The sequence below is a fragment of the Rosa rugosa genome, chromosome 3 (assembly GCF_958449725.1).
Source record: "Rosa rugosa chromosome 3, drRosRugo1.1, whole genome shotgun sequence".
NCBI lineage: Eukaryota > Viridiplantae > Streptophyta > Magnoliopsida > Rosales > Rosaceae > Rosa > Rosa rugosa.
The window spans coordinates 11,816,568-11,832,721 of NC_084822.1; the positions used below are offsets into that span (position 1 = coordinate 11,816,568).

Sequence of the window (16,154 nt, forward strand, 5' to 3'; positions counted from 1 at the left end):
TACAACGAAAGAAAATCGTTAGTTTATTTTATTTTTATTCTTTTTTCTCATCGAATTGTGAGAATTCCTCTAACCTGGTGCCACCTGCCTCCGGTGACGTAACTTTTACTGTAGAGACAATTTGGTGCCACCTATCTTACTATTTTTTTTGTTCACCCTAAATTTGATTTTTAACACCGAAATTTCCAAAATTACCCTTGAATAAATAAAAAAACTAAAAACAGGAAGAACTAAAAATAATTACAAGTAAATAAACAAGACTATATAAACCTAGTACAGATCGGATGCACTTGACCTAGCCGTCTCTCTCTCTGCTAGGGTTACTCGAAATGGCCCTTAGCGGCGAATCTCCGACTAGAAAGGTGGGGTTTTTCCCCGTTCTCTTCTCTGCTTGAATTGAAGGTAGCGGCGACATAGTTTCTCTCCGTCGGGATCATGGGTTTGTGCTTTTCTGCCTCCTCCTTGTTTTGGCGGTGGTGGGATCTGGAGATAAAGCATTTGAGAGCAAAGGGGAGTCTCTGGCTTGTGAGAGGTTTCCGGGTTTGGCTTTGGGGATGGGACTGGTGAGTCGTGCCATGACTGCAGCAGTGGAGCAGCGAGGTTTCGACCGGAATCATTTCTTGGGGTTAAAGTGATTCAATGGCGGTGGCAGGGCATTGGAGGATATGGCATCGTCGTTATTCTGGGTTTGAATTCAGGGAGTTGGACAGGGTACCGACGCTGCTAGTGGTGGTGGTGACGCGTTTGGTGGCGGTGGACGGAAGCTGGTGATGGAGGAGGAAAGAGGGAGACCTGGTCGGGGTGTCTTTATTCCCATATGGTGTCGGACTTCGTCGGCGGTGGCGGGAGTCGATGACTTCGACGATCTGCAATCTTCTGGCTGTGGTGGGGTGCCCTTCATAATTGCCATGTGGGCTGAAGCTTTGTGGTCTGGTGTTTACTGGTGGGCCTGCTGGGTTTGCCTAACTTTGGAGGGGATGGAAGGTGACTTGTCATCTTCCATTCCTAGTTTTTAGTTTTTTTTTAATCAGGTCGCAAAGATCATATTCTCTGAGGATTCATTTTACTATTTGCTTCGGAGGATTTTGATCTTTGTTTGGAATAAAGGTGCGTGGATTTCCTAAAAGGTGGGTGTACTGGGGGTGTCCTGGGTCTTATTCTTGTTTTAGAATAGGTGTTTAGGGTTCCCTAAGGAACAATTCTTTCTGTCGACCCCATAGGGGTGTTTCGTTTTTGTAGTGCTTGCTGAATATATATAATGGGCTGACATCTTTTGATCAAAAAAAAAAAAAAAACCTAGTACAGATCGTATACCAATCCATATTTGCAACATTGCACAAATATCATGGTCTCTTTCTTTCCATCTCTTCCTTTCTCTCTCTCTCTCTCTCTCTATCCACTTTTTCTTCTAATATTGTTAGTCGGTTCATCATAGAGCACATGCACTTTGTTGACCTGGGTTGGAGTTAATCAAGATGCACAAAAGGCCTGATGAAAAACAAAATTGAAGTGAACTGAGATTGAAAGACAAAGAGAGAAAATTCGTGGGTGGAAAGCAATTCCATCAAATCAAGAGCTCATTGAACATCGGATCGATGAAGTCATGGAGCCAAGGAAAAAAAAAATACAAGTAGAGTGCGATGGCAGGTGAGTTGTACATTAAAGGCAGAGGCAGCTAGTAATCTGGGTTGCACAACGGGAGGTGCAGTGGCCTAGTACACTGCAAACGCTCTTGAATTTTATTTTTTATTTTTATTTTATAAAGGGTCCTTGACCCAAAGCACCAAAATGAGGGAAAATTATCCCACTTACCCCAGCAAATGATTTTTATTCTCACTAACACAATTTAAAGAGAAATGACAGATATACCCTCAGCCTAATTACTAAACTACAATACTGCCATGGTATTCTCTCTCTCCAGTCACAAATCACGATGCACAACTCTCTTCTCTTCACACTCCCCCATAGCCATCTCCACTAACAGAGCCACTGCGCTGAGTCCACTACGAAAATGGACTCGTCATCTTCATCTTCTTCCACTCATCAACCTCTGCTCTGAACCTAGCCATGGCCGCCTTAGTCGGCGCCTCCCTTATGGCCGTCTCCGCCTTCTACATCCACAAACGCAGCGTCGACCAAGTCATCGACAGCCTCATCGAGATCCACCGCAAGCCGCCGTCTCGCGTCCTCTCTGAAGACGACGACGACAACGAAGATTACATCGAAGAAGATGAGCAAAAGCTGCAGCAGCACCGAGGGGTTGGCTCTGACCGCGACACTGTGATCGATCGGAAACCGACGTCGTCCAGGTCCTTGGATGAGAAATTGATTCACGGCGGCCGGAAAGTCCATCAGTTGCAGCAGCTGCCATGCTTGACCTTCTCGCTTCTCTCCCGATTCTCTCCATCACCTTCATATTTCTGCTCTGTTTTTAATAGTTTTATAGTCATAAGAATATCATTTCATGCATAGAGAAACGTATTAAATCATTCTATTTCTCTATGCTATTAGAGTTTTATACTTGGATTCGATGTCTATGGTTTTAAAACTGGAATTGTTAAGCCGTTAATTAATAGATTAGTTTTTGTATTCTTTTGGACAAGAATTGGGAGGCGATCACTGATCATGTAGCCATTATTTTATTGCAGGAAGAAGGTGCAGATCAATGCAAACACTAGAATAATCTTAAGATAGAAAGAAAGATATAAAAAAGTAAGCACATTTCTGGTCCTATTCTGGATCTGAAATGATTCTGTTGGTTTTGTTTATCATATTATTAGTATCTGGGTGCTCAAATTATTATTATTTTTTGGTAAAATTTAGGCAGAAAGCTGGGAAGGAAAGAAAAAGGTAAAATGGGGGGGGGGGGAATAGACCCCTCTATTGGGGGGCAATAGACCTTTATTGCCGTCTATTGGGGGGTAATAGGCGTCTATTGGGGGGCAATAGACGTTTTGAATTGATGTAATCTCCTCGTTTTTTTTATTTAATCAAAGTTTTATTTGTGTAGTTTTAGGAAGATTAATTACCATTTTGGTAATCTAAACGTCTATTGAGGGGCAATAGACGTCTACTGGGGGGCAATACATGGCTGATAGTCGTCTATTGGGGGGCAATACATGGCTGATAGTCGTCTATTGGGGGCCGATAGACGTCTATTAGGGGGCAATAGATGTCTATTGGGGGCAAAAAAACTTTCCGGTGAGATTTTCAGCAAATTCCGGTTGGCGGCAGCCGGCGACCGGAATCTGGCGACCGGTGACCGGATTCCGGCGAAAGTTGACCGGATTCCGGCGGCCGGTGACCGGATTCCGGCGATCGGTGACCGGATTCCGGCGATCGGTGACCGGATTCCGGCGACCGGTGACGGGCTCCGGCGAAGTCTCCTATGGTTTCTCTCTCTTCCATTTTCTCTATCTCTCTCTAAGTAACAAAGAGGTGAGGGGTAAAATGGTATTAAAAAAAAATTAAAAACAAAAAAAAAATCTTAATGGGGTATTAGGGAAGACTCCCTTAGAGTGTATTGGGTAAAAGAGAATTAAAAAAACTTAATGGGGTAAGTGGGAAAAAAATCCTTAGAAATGGGGTAAATGAACAAAACCCCTTTTATAAAATTTCTTAATCACAAGGTTAGTATTGAAATATTTTTTATGTAGGGTGAAGAGAGTAGATGGTAGGGTGACAATGGCCGCACCCATATTATATTCGTAGAAAAAATATGACCGTTTTAAGTAGTGGTCAAAATGAATCATCATAAATGTCAAGAACCAATCAAAAAATTTTAAAAATGTTCAAGTAAATCCAGAATATGTGTCTGGCCCAAACTCGAGGTTACTTGCTCTAGTTGAAATAAGGTTTATATTAGAGATATTCTCGGAGAATCTTAGGAGATATCCAATTAATGTACGATTATGTTTCCATGTACAACTCTATCTCTATGCTTGTAATCCTCTATATAAAGATGCCCCTATTATCAATGAAAGCACGGCTCAATTCTCTCCCAATTCAGTTTTCCTTAAACACGTTATCAGCACGAAGCCCTAATCCTGAAACCCTAAATTCGTAGCCTTCAAACCCTAGCCACCACCGCCGCATATATTAAAGCCCTCAATCCCAGAATTCCAGAACCGGCCGGAAAACTACCGAACCGGCCACCGGAAGTATCGAACCAGCCCTCCAAGAAGAAAAAAGAGGGATCCTGCAAGGGTTCACCACCTTCCGGACCTCCGATTGCTACCAAATTTTTCCAACAGTAGCACCTCAACCCCAGGATTCTGGAACCGGAAGCAAAACCCCAAAAACCGGTCCGGAAATAGGTGAACCGGCCTGCTAAAAACCGGCAGAAGAAAGAAAAGAAAGAAAAAAAAGGGAAAGGAAAAGAAGCCCAGAAGCCCAAGAAGCCCAAGACAAAACCCAAGACCAAGCCCAAGGCAGAGGTCCACTGCCACGTCATCATCAGAGACCCTCTGCCACGTCATCACTCGGACCCCACTGCCACGTCAGTCCACTGTCAACGACCGCCGACGACTTTTCCGGCCATTTTCAGGTCAACTTTCGGCGACTTTTCCGGCCAAATTTCCGGCGACCTATTTCGAGGTATTTTTTCCTAAAAGTTCCCTTTTTTTTTTAATTCAATTTCTCTTCTTTTTCTCAGGGACTTGCAAACTCTCTTCTTCTATTTTCTTCATTATAGGGGAGACCTAATTAAGCAGAACTGTGGGGGTTCGTGCTCACTCCAAGCTTGGAGCTTGTTGAGATCTCCAAACTTAGAGTTTGTAGAGAATTTATGATCGACCACTTACGTCATTGTTTCGATTTAATCCAATACCTCTTGGAATTGAATTTCTTAGAAGCGATTACGCTGAGAAATTCCTAATTTCTTGGAAGCGATTACTCTCAGAAATTTTATATGTTTTCGTGGTAGCCTTTTACGCTCCGAAACTAACCCTAATGTCTTGTTCTCTTTCAGGATGAGTAACCCGAACAAATTGGACTTTGCTCCATTGGGAACAATTGGCTCTAAATATCACAGGTGGGTTCGTGATGTCCGCCAGCATCTCAAGGCTGATGGAATTCAGGATACGATTCTCGAGCCTAGCCAGGACTTGCTAACTATTGAGCAAGCTCAAGCTTTGGAAGCAAATAGAGCAGCCTTAGAGGCAAATAAGGCGAAAGTCATCATCCTAATGACTCGTCATATGGATGATTCGCTCAAGTACAAGTGTATGAATGAAGAAGACCCCAGAAGGCTGTGAGTCTCACTCGAAGAAAGATTTGGCAACGTCCGTGACTCCCTACTTCCTGACCTAGAAGTGAGATGGCATAGCCTCCGCTTCTGTGATTTCAAGTTAGTTCTTGACTACAACTCGGAAGAAGTTCGCATTAAATCCTTAATGGAATCCTGTGATAAAGAGATCACAAATGCGATGTTGATTGAGAAGACTCTCTCTACCTTCCCCATCGATCTCTGCATTGATGGTCGCTAAGAACTATCGAATCGATGTTACTGCAGGACGGATCACAAGGTTTCATGAGCTTATTGGAGCTATGAATGTCGCTGAAAAGCATGACAACATCCTTGTGAAGAACTATAATTCGAGATCCGTAGAAACAGAGCTTATTCTGGAATCCAATTATAGTCGCACCCCTAAGAGAGGGCGCCAAGAGCGAAATCCTAATTAGGGATACTTCTAGACGTTCTGGTCCATATAATCGCTCTACTTGGGAAGGTCACAGCCAAAATAGGCGAACACGGAACCGAAGTGGTCAACGTGGAAAGAGAGATGGAGGCAACGCCTCTGGCCATGTTGGTGGCGCCACCAACACTAAGAGCCATCTAAATGACGCTTTCAAAGCGCCTCAATCAATGGAGTCTGAGCAAAGATATGTATGTTCTCGATGTGGAGTGTTTGATTATTGGGCACACATTTGTAGAGCTCGTGAAGAAATCATCACCGCCTACAAAGCATATTGTGAAGCAAGAGAAGCTCACTATATGGAACAAGAAGATTAAGAAGATGATCTAGAGTGAAGGGTTGAAGACTACAAATCTGATTGGGATCAATAGATCGCCAATTCTGTTTAAGTCTTTATTTTTCAAGAGATGTAATAGGTAATTGCCATATAATTTGTAGTAAATGCAAATGGTTTAAGTCTTTCTTCAAAGTAGGCTCACCCAAAATAAGTGTGATCTCTAGGAAGGTTCTAAGATTAGTGGTACTTAAGCGAGCCTTGCTCCACCGACATCTCTCTACTCACCTGGTCACATTTATTTTGGAATTACCGAAAGAAGTTAGACGACTACCATTGTTTTGCATTAGCTAGCATTTTGGATTAGATTTTCTTTGGTCAAAGAGACAATGATGTAACTCTGTTGGCTTATGAATAAATTTTCGAGTTCTTTATGACTCAATTTTGATTTTGAGCATATGACTTTTGTGACTACGATGGCTGGGCCATCAGTATTAATTCAAGGACATGGAATATCCCAAGTTCCACTTGCCAAATGACACCTTAATTACTGTCACATAAACTCTCTACGCTCCTAGGGCCAATCGCACCTATGAATAGCCAACGGATTCCATGCGAAAACGCATGTAGAGAACGGAAATGAGTTCCTTTGCAATACCTCTAATGATTGCGAACAAAGGCGCATCTTAGAGAAGTTTATGTGTCTCTCTAGTGGACTCTATGTCACTATTCGAGCTATAAAATCCAATAAAGTTATGAGAGAAGATCTCTTGGATTTAGACACATATTGGCTTTGTCACGACAGGATAGATCATCCTAGTCATGATATGATGATCCGTCTACTAAAGACGTACTTCACATGGACATCATTTCTTTCGAGCGAAACGAAGCATGCATCAAATGTTGATTTCTGGACTAAGTGTGACCGACACAGCTGCCTAGGGCACTGCCTCCGTCCACCACCATCCTAGGGCTGGCGCAGTCCCTATCCATGACGCCATGGATGGAGTCCATCATGGTGATGGCGCCCTAGGTGATGCTGCAATCACCAACTTGCTTCAAATAGCATTTCAGACGCTCAGGCCCAACCAAAATTCTCATTGGTTGCTTGTAAAGCCTCTCGCTCGTTTTACAAATCCCGTTCCTTAGGGACATTAGGACTGAGACCGTCCTATGCAAAGGATATGAAAATACTCATTATGTTCTTACATAGAATCCCCATGGATTCTATGGACTGATTCAACCAACTTGCGGACGTTTAAATATCTCATGATATTGGTTAATACGCAAACACGCTGGTCACGTGTTGTGCCATTGTCCACCTGTAAATGCTGCTTATGCTACACTTCTAGCACATATCATATGACAACGGGCTCACTCCTCGGATCATCCTCTTCCGTCAATTTGACTTGACAATGCTACAGAGTTTACATCGAAGACTTTCGATGGTTATTGCATTGGGACTAATGTTGGACATTATATTCCCATAAACACACCCAATTGGTCTCGCGGAAACGACTACGTACGATGGTAGTCCGGACATTGGTAATGCGCACTAATTTCCTTATATCTGCTTGGGGTGATGCAGTATCGCATGCAGCTATCTACGACCCAACGCCACTCAATCTACCTCTGCGTTACAGCTAGTGACTGGGTACAAGTATCGTACTTACGCATATTTGAGTGTGCCTTTATGTGCCAATTGCGCGGCCACAGCGCTCTATAATGGGTCCTTACAAACGAATGGGCAACTCAGTAGGATTTGAGACTCCAACAATCGTCCGCCACTTCATGCCCTTGCTAGGCGATCTCCTTACCGCTAGATTTGCGGATGTCACTTTGACGAGACAGTCTTCCCATCGTTAGGGGGAGATAAGAACACAGATGTTCAGCAGGAACGACAGGAATTGTCGTGGTCTGTCCCCACTATGTCTCATCCTGATCCCTACTAAAGTGACGACATCACACAAATATGTTGCAAACATGCCTGCAAGGAAGGACGTCCCTACGAGAGGACGTAGCGCCACCCTACACGGAGGTAGGCATGGCGCCAATGCCAAAGAGAGTGGCACTCTGGCGTTATAGGCCATGGCCCCAGCTAGGATGCGTGGGAGGCTCGTGAGTTCGAATGATACTTTGGCACATTCCAATCCTTTGATCATCGACATTCAAAATCCGTCTCATGATCAGTATCTTCCGAGTTATGGTTATCGTTGGGGGATGCCTCAATGTCAGAACCTATTCCTGAGAATATAGAGCTCTATGAAACTTACACTAGTGTACATGTACATGAGACGTGGGATAGAAACTCCATCATAATTGATGATGTAGTTGCGCATTTCGTTGCGCATGAGTTTGTTGAGTCAGATGATATCGAACACGCTGCGTTGATGAATGAATGCCAATGTAGAGAGATTTGGCCTAAATGGAAAGATGCTATCCAGGTTAAGTTGGATTCTCTAACGAAGAGGAAGGTTTTTGAGCCAGTGATGCCAACACCTCCTAACATAAAACCTATTGACTAATGGGTCTTTGTTAGAAAGCGTGATGAGAAAAAGAGATGGCAATCTCGCCTTATGGCGCAAGGCTTCTCACAAAACGCCCTGGAATCGACTACGATGAGACATATTCTCTCGTAATGGATGTCATTGCACTCCACTACTTTGTCAGTTTGGTAGTTTCCAAATAATTGAACATGCAGCTTACAAATGTGGTCACTACGTATCTATATAGGGATCTAGATACGGAATATACATGAAGGTTCATGGTGAACTTCATCTACCCAAGTCAAGTGGCTCTAGACCACGGAGCGCGTTTACAATAAGATTGAAACGCTTACTAAAGTGACTACTTGATTGGGAAGGGATATGCCCACGCGTTTCTATAACAAGTTTCGGATTCTATCGCGGTTTATGTTGGACATGATATTCATTGGAAGCCCTTAAAGAGTTAAGGGAAACTGCTGAACAGTTGAAATTCGAGTTTGAGATGAAGGATTTTGGGAGAACACGATTATGTCTCGGTTTGGAACTTGAGCATCGTGTCGATAGATGCTTAGGCATTTTGACAAGGTCAAGCCTTCAAGCACCCCCATGATCGTCCGTAGTCTTGATCCTGAAAATGATCCTCTTCGTCGAAAGGATGATGACGAAGATGTGCTAGAGGCAGAAGTGCCTTACTTAGTACAATAGGCGCATTATTGTACTTAGTTAAATGCACAAGACCGGACATCTCATTTGCAGTAAGCTTGTTAGCTAAGATATAGCTTTGCGCCAACGCGACGCCATTAGGATTGGTGTAAAAGATATTTTTCGGTACTTGAGATGTACGATTGATATGGGCTTGTTCTATCCCTACAGAGAGATGATGGATTCGGACCCATCACACACCAGGAACGCCGCCAACACTGGCCTGCGTCCACTATCCCCATCCCAAAACGACATGTGTTTTGGGTTTTGCTGATGTTGGGTATCTCTCTGACCCACACAAAGGTCATTCCCAAAATGGTTAAGTGTTCACCATGGGTAAAGACCGTGATATCTTTGAGGTCTACAGAAATAGACCCTAGTCGCTATATCTTCGAACAATGCAGAAATTATTGCTCTTCACAAAGTGGTTCGTGAATGTATATGGATTGGATCCATAATTACGCATGTTCGAAACAATTGTGGTTTAAAGTCTACCACAGATGAGCCTACGAGCATTTAGGATAATGCTGCTTGTTTTGAACAAATGAAGCAAGGCGCGCTACATCAAAAGCGACAACACCAAGGATAATCAGCAACAACAAACTCTCCTCAAGATCAAAGTGAACTAGGTTCGATCTGAGGACAATATGGCAGACTTGCTCACTAAGTCATTGCCTAAATTCCACTTTCGAGAAATATGTTGGTAGCATCGTTTGCAGAAGTTATTCGAACTCCAATGACCGTAGTTGTCAGGGGGAGATGCAGACATCAGGGGGAGGTGTCTACATGTATGTTCTCGAAACGTGAAGGTGTGTTGTGCTCTTTTTCCCCTTCGACCGAGGTTATTTTTGTCCCACTGGATTTTTGTTACTCAGCAAGGTTTTTAATGAGGCAACGAGAGAAGCACCATGTTTGGGCGACACAAGGGGGAGTGTTCAAGTAAATCCAGAATATGTGTCTGGCCCAAACTCGAGGTTACTTGCTCTAATTGAAATAGGGTTTATATTAGAGATTTTCTCGGAGAATCTTAGGAGATATCAAATCAATGTACGATTATGTTTCCATGTACAACTCTATCTCTATGCTTGTAATCCTTTATATAAAGATGCCCCTATTATCAATGAAAGCACGACTCAATTCTCTCCCAATTCAGTTTTCCTTAAACAAAGAATTCTTTGTCTAAAAGGAAACCCAAATAAGATTGGATTCAAGTTCCCTTTTTCTTCAAGGATTTGATGTGCATGATGCTCCTATATAAGAAGGCTTTGCTGTAAACAATGAGATACCCTAGAGCACTAAAGCAAATAGCAAAACAAAGGAGCGGAGGCAATGGCAATGGCGGAGGATGTCGTGCTCGAATACCTACAGAACCACCATGAAATCGCAGACTCTCAACTCTTCGCAGCCCAAGCCAATATCAACCACGACGACATCGCTAATGCTATTAAGTCTCACTGGTCATGGATACGTTGACTCTCAGGAGATTAAAAAGGAGACATGGTTGCTCACCGAGGAAGGAAAGACATATGCTGTTCATGGATCACCTGAAGTGCGTCTCTACCTGGCCATACCACAAGAGGGTATCACAAAAGATGAATTGCAGAAAAAGTTCGATGCATCAGAATTCAAAATAGCTTGCGCCAAGGCTGCACAGAATAGATGGGTGGACTTCGGAAGGCAACTAGTGACCAGGAAGATCCAACTTGTGGATAATGACAAGGTCCAAACTTTGCTTCTACAGATACAAGACGCAGAGGAAAACATCAGCCAAGATGACATCAAGGCTCTCACCAAAAGAAAGCTTATTGTTCTACAAGTGAAGAAAGGCTTCTCAGTGAGAAGAGGTCCCAATTATGCTCTCCAACAGTGAAATATAAGCTAAATCTCAAGTTAAATTAATTTGAACATTAGAAAACTTTTAGTTAAATTTAATTTTTGTTTAAGTATTCTTTATCCTCAAAGTTGTTACAGATTTGATTCAATATAATTTTATTTTATGTTTTAACGTTTGCAGGCTTGTAGTTTTATTTTAAAAAAAAAAAAAATTTATCTTCTTGATCCTTTAACAATGCTTGATTGGAACTTGGAAGGCTACTCTTGTTTTAGCCTGTGCCTCTCCATTCGTGTTAGCTAACAATGGACCAGCAGAAAAGGCTGATTTGTCAATCGGACTCAATACTCTTCCCTCCGTCGTGCGTATTCTGATCTTTGATTCTACAATTCCTCTCCCTCTGATGAAGCTTTCTTTCCTGCTGTTTTGAAGTAGTTAATACTTTTTCTTGCTGCTTTCCTTTTCTATCTTTCTTTTGTTATGTTTCACTTTTGAAACAAAAAAAAAAAATATATATATATATATATAATAATAGAGTTAAGAAAAACTTGGTCCAACATGCCATAAAATCAAAAATCGGAATTACAGGACAAAATTGTTTGGTCTAATGTCACATAAAGTTACAAATCACTGGCTTCTGCCAAATTATAAAGGAGGGAGAAGACTCAATGAAAAGAGTTTCAGGCTTTAACTCTTTACAATTACATTTTTCTTGCACGGATAAGACTACTCTCCTACGAACTGGAACAACCTGTAAATTTGAAAGTGAATAGATTAAAGAATGATCTGTCAATGAATGAGCAGAACATGTCAACCAAATGCATAGAGGATAATCCTTCAGATCTCCTGAATTGCAAATCTGCAACCATATGGTCCATGAACTCCAAACACCACCTAACACTAAAAACATAACCCCTAGGATAAAATCTAGCATACGTGTTTCCCAACCAAAAGAAAAAGGAACAACTTCAGCAAAAGCGAAAACAAACAGAACATGATATATAACATGATAACATATTTAATCAGCTGAAACTATTCATAAATATATAGCTGTCAATCTGTCATACAACTTACAAGAACATCTCCAAGACCCTATAATCAACTTGGCAAAAAATATCTTAAATCCAGAAGATGATAGTAAGTAACTGATTTTCCCTTCGGAAAATCAGGGCTTTGTCAAAAAATGTCTGAAACAGTTGAACTTGATACTAAACTACAATAGACAGCCTGTATTGCAAAATAGTGATTCTTGATATCAATGTTGAGTAATACCAGTTGGTTCTTAAGCATTTGTTAAACACATACCAGTTGACAGCAGAAGTGCTATTTCTGAAACATCTTGCTGTAGGCCTTCTTCTCCTGATCATGTCTACTAGAAATCTGTAAAAAAAATAAAAAAAAATAAAAACCGTAAAATGTTCAAAACCAGTTTTCTTTTAAATAGAATGTAAACATTTATTGTCAATAGGTTGCATGCTATAGACAGACCTTCTTCTTAGCAGCAGCAAGCTCCTTTTTTATTCCAGCTGAAAGATCAAAGGCAAATCATAAGCAAAACTCAGAAAACCAGTAACCCACAATTGTATAACAATTTGCCAACACAACAACAACAAAAAACAGACAGTTCTAACTAGGCCTTAAAATTATGAAAAATGTCTCCATACCATCAGTGGGCTCCAAATCCAATGCCTTTTTGAAGCTCTCAACTGCAGCATCAATATCATTAAGTGCTATGTATGCCTGATAGCCAGAAGAAAAATAATCATTGGGATTTAAGGTTGCAATGCAATTAACTTCTCTTTACCAAGGAAGTGAAGAGTGATGCAATGTTAAGATGATTTAGGACTATCCTGTCACACTCTCATCATCAAATTTATGGAATACTGAACTAAAAGCATGTGTAGGAGGAGCACACATAGGCTGAGAGCACCAAAATACTACAGAGACATATTGTGAATGAAGATACCAACCTGACCTTGTCGAAACAAAGCCTTAACATTATTTTCTCCATCCCTCATTGCAAAGTCAGTGTCTAACAGTGCTCCTTTCAGGTCCCCCAATTTCAATTTACAAGCCTAGAACAACATACCACCATGGTTATTAGTTAGAGAAAAAGCACAGGGAAGAGAATGAACAACAAAAACACAATGAAAAATTGGTCAATATGAAAAGAATATATTGCGAATTAATGTACAATAAGGTCCAAGTTGAAGCAAATAATTATGTTTTGCCAACACACTGATACCCTCAGAAATTTTCAATAATCAAAATGCAAATAACTTTGTTATTCCATGTCAGTATGTGTATTTTATTTTTTCATTTTTTTATAAGACTTACCATGAGACCATGTCATTATCAAGAGCGCAAACTACCTTAGTACAAAATTCAATCAAACTGTAAGGCTAACATAACTTACAGAGCTGTTAGTGAAAATCTGTGACTTGGTTTTTCTCAAACTTGAACTCTTCTCTGCACAGTCACACAGGAAAAAAAGTAAAACATGAGAAGGAATCATGAGATTGTCAATGTCATAGCAAAATTTGCAAAATGGCAATTAAAGTAGCATGGAACTTGTTATCCATTCAAATGCGGAAATGCGTGCAGAAAAAAACATTATAATGAGCCAAGCAAGTTCACCTTCATCAATTCCATCTTTCTCCCAACAAATATCGAGATAGCGCAAAGATTTCCGATACTTTCTGAGAGCCATCTTGTAGTCTTGTTTCTGCAAACAGTAAATATCACCCTTTCAATATAAAAAACATTTTTTTATCTTTTTGTGTGGGAGGAGGCCAAAATTACCAATACAATTCAGTACATCAAACTACGATATACGAGACTGAAACTAAAATGACACTCATTAGTCATTAATTCATTACCTTGAAATATTCATTACCAAAAGCCTTGATTGAATCTACAGAAGTCATCCACCAAGAAAGCTCATCAGGACTATTATCCAGGTCGGCTGGCCAATCAGGATAAGTGTCACCATCTTTGAATAAATTAGATATTCCATCATCAGCCCCCTCAGGAATTTCTCCACAATCCTCAATAACAACATCAACAGTCGGAGAATCACCGCCCTCACCAGTAGAAATGTGCTCTATTGAACGAACCACTCCCATGCCTTTCACTACCTTCCCAAACACAACATGTTTCCCATCTAAATGAGCAGTGCGAGTTGTTGTGATAAAAAACTGAGACCCATTGGTGTTCGGACCAGCATTGGCCATGGATAACATGCCTTTCCTTTCATGTTTCGATTCAAAATTTTCATCTTCAAACTTCAACCCATAGATAGACTCTCCCCCCGTGCCATCTCCAGCAGAAATATCACCCCCTTGTATCATAAAGCCTTTGACAACACGATGAAAACGGTTTCCCTGATATGACACAGAAATAATAATAATAAAAACAAGCTTTACTTATCTCAAATGCAGCTATAATCCATGCTACATAGACATCAAAAGCAGATGGGGTACAAGTACAAGATAAATCAAGCTTAAAAGATTATCAAAAATTTCATTTGCTAGCTCATTAGATTGGTCCAGCCTTCTCAACAAAGTCTCAAAGCAGTGTCCGACAATGAAAATGTTCATGTATACCACCATGGCACGGCACATAATTAACATTTCTTTATGGAAATTCTCAATTCCTTACTGTGCTTAATGTCAAAGATAAAAACAAAATCTTCCTTCCTACAATCAGAGATGAAAAAAGAAGAATAAAGGTTACAGTTTTGAGATTGTATGCTTAAACAAGGATTACTGAAACAGAAAACCAATACTCAGATTAGAAAAAGGACCAATCTTGTACATCAATCATGACAATTTGAGTCTTGTTCATCACAAACCAACCCAGAACAGAAAGCAAAAGTAGAGAAAGAAAGAAAGAAAGAAACAAAAAAGAGTGGACCTTGTAGTGGAGGGGGACACCAGTATTGGGACCAATGCCTTTCTCACCAGTACAGAGAGCTCTGAAATTCTCTGCCGTTTTGGGCACCACATGATCGTAAAGCTCGATCACTATCCGTCCTTCAAGCTCTCCTCCTATGCTAATGTCCAGAAAGCACCGTGGCCTCTCCCCCATCTCTCTCTTTCCAAGTCTTCTTCCGCCTTCTAGAATTCTACAACTGTGTCTTCTCAGTTCTCTCTCTCTCTCTCTCTCTCTCTCTCTCTCTCTCTCTCGCAAATATAAAGAAAAAACAAATAGAGTGGGAAGCAGAACCCTATTTATTTCCGTCCCTCCGTAGTCCTGCACTCGTACCAACTTTCAAACGCCCTCCAAGTTTGAGACAACCAATCACTAACAAGTCCACCTCATATAGACCAATCATATTAACTCAGATTACTACGTGTACCATGGTCCGAGACTATATTATAATTTTTATTTCCTAAGAGAGCAATTTCATGAAACAAAACTACATGTTTTTTGTTTTTTTTGTTTTTAAAAGGATAAAACTACATGTTTTAGTCTTTAAGGTTGGGATCTAAATTAAGGACACAATAAACATTCAGATGTTTGTGCTATCACCTAGCTCTATGTTAAAAGGGAGTGATATCCACACTCTCTATGTTTTCTTTTTTAGTGCAGCTATTGCCACCTTATCATATGCTCAGTTCACCCTACATCCAACTTTTGCCACCCAAACTTCCAATGCTACCCTTAGTTACAAAAAATAAAAATAAAATAAAAATTGAAGGAAAAAAAAAAAAAAAAAAGAAGAAGATGAAGATGCTAACGTTGTAGAGAATGAATCACCACTGCACCACCTTTTTATTGGCAATCTCACCAATGGCCACATCCTTAGATAAAAAGTCAACGACATGTGTGGCATCTTGAAGCAAAGTCTTAACAATTCTAGAATATTTGATTTAATTCTTTTTATGTAGCCACATCCTTAAGATATTGTTAAGACTTTGCTTCAAGATGCCACACATGTTGTTGACTTTTTATCTAAATGATTGTGCTCTTTTTTTTTTTTTTTTTGAGGGAAATGATTGTGCTCTTCGTTATGGTAGTTTTTATTTTTTATACCTATGATTTAAATTTTTTTAAAGTAAACTAAAACTCATAAACTAACTAATGTAACACACATGTATCGCTATATAACTATAAATTTTTGATATAATGACGCAATACTAAGTTGGGCCTACAAAAGAATG

The 16,154-nt window shown here is 40.6% G+C and overlaps 1 protein-coding gene across 1 annotated transcript; it reads right to left on the minus strand.

Moving 5' to 3' along the window:
- Window positions 1–11,526: 11,526 nt before the first annotated feature.
- LOC133740283 (peptidyl-prolyl cis-trans isomerase CYP40) lies at window positions 11,527–15,186 on the minus strand. The gene is made up of 9 exons (XM_062168219.1): window positions 14,905–15,186; window positions 13,869–14,372; window positions 13,627–13,714; window positions 13,406–13,458; window positions 12,960–13,064; window positions 12,654–12,729; window positions 12,478–12,515; window positions 12,295–12,369; window positions 11,527–11,740 (listed from the first exon to the last, which is right to left on the minus strand). The coding sequence occupies exons 1-8, from the start codon at window positions 15,076–15,078 to the stop codon at window positions 12,313–12,315; spliced, it is 1,095 nt and encodes a 364-aa protein (XP_062024203.1). The 5' UTR covers window positions 15,079–15,186; the 3' UTR covers window positions 11,527–11,740; window positions 12,295–12,312.
- Window positions 15,187–16,154: the final 968 nt, after the last annotated feature.

Excerpts from the sequence above, each read along its gene's own strand:
- LOC133740283 (XM_062168219.1), bottom strand. The coding sequence starts at position 15,078 with ATGGGGGAGAGGCCACGGTGCTTTCTGGACATTAGCATAGGAGGAGAG. Across the intron at positions 14,373-14,904 it reads GTGTCCCCCTCCACTACAAG|GGAAACCGTTTTCATCGTGT; the intron begins GTCCACTCTTTT and ends GTGTCATATCAG. Across the intron at positions 13,459-13,626 it reads GAAAGATGGAATTGATGAAG|AGAAGAGTTCAAGTTTGAGA; the intron begins GTGAACTTGCTT and ends GTGACTGTGCAG.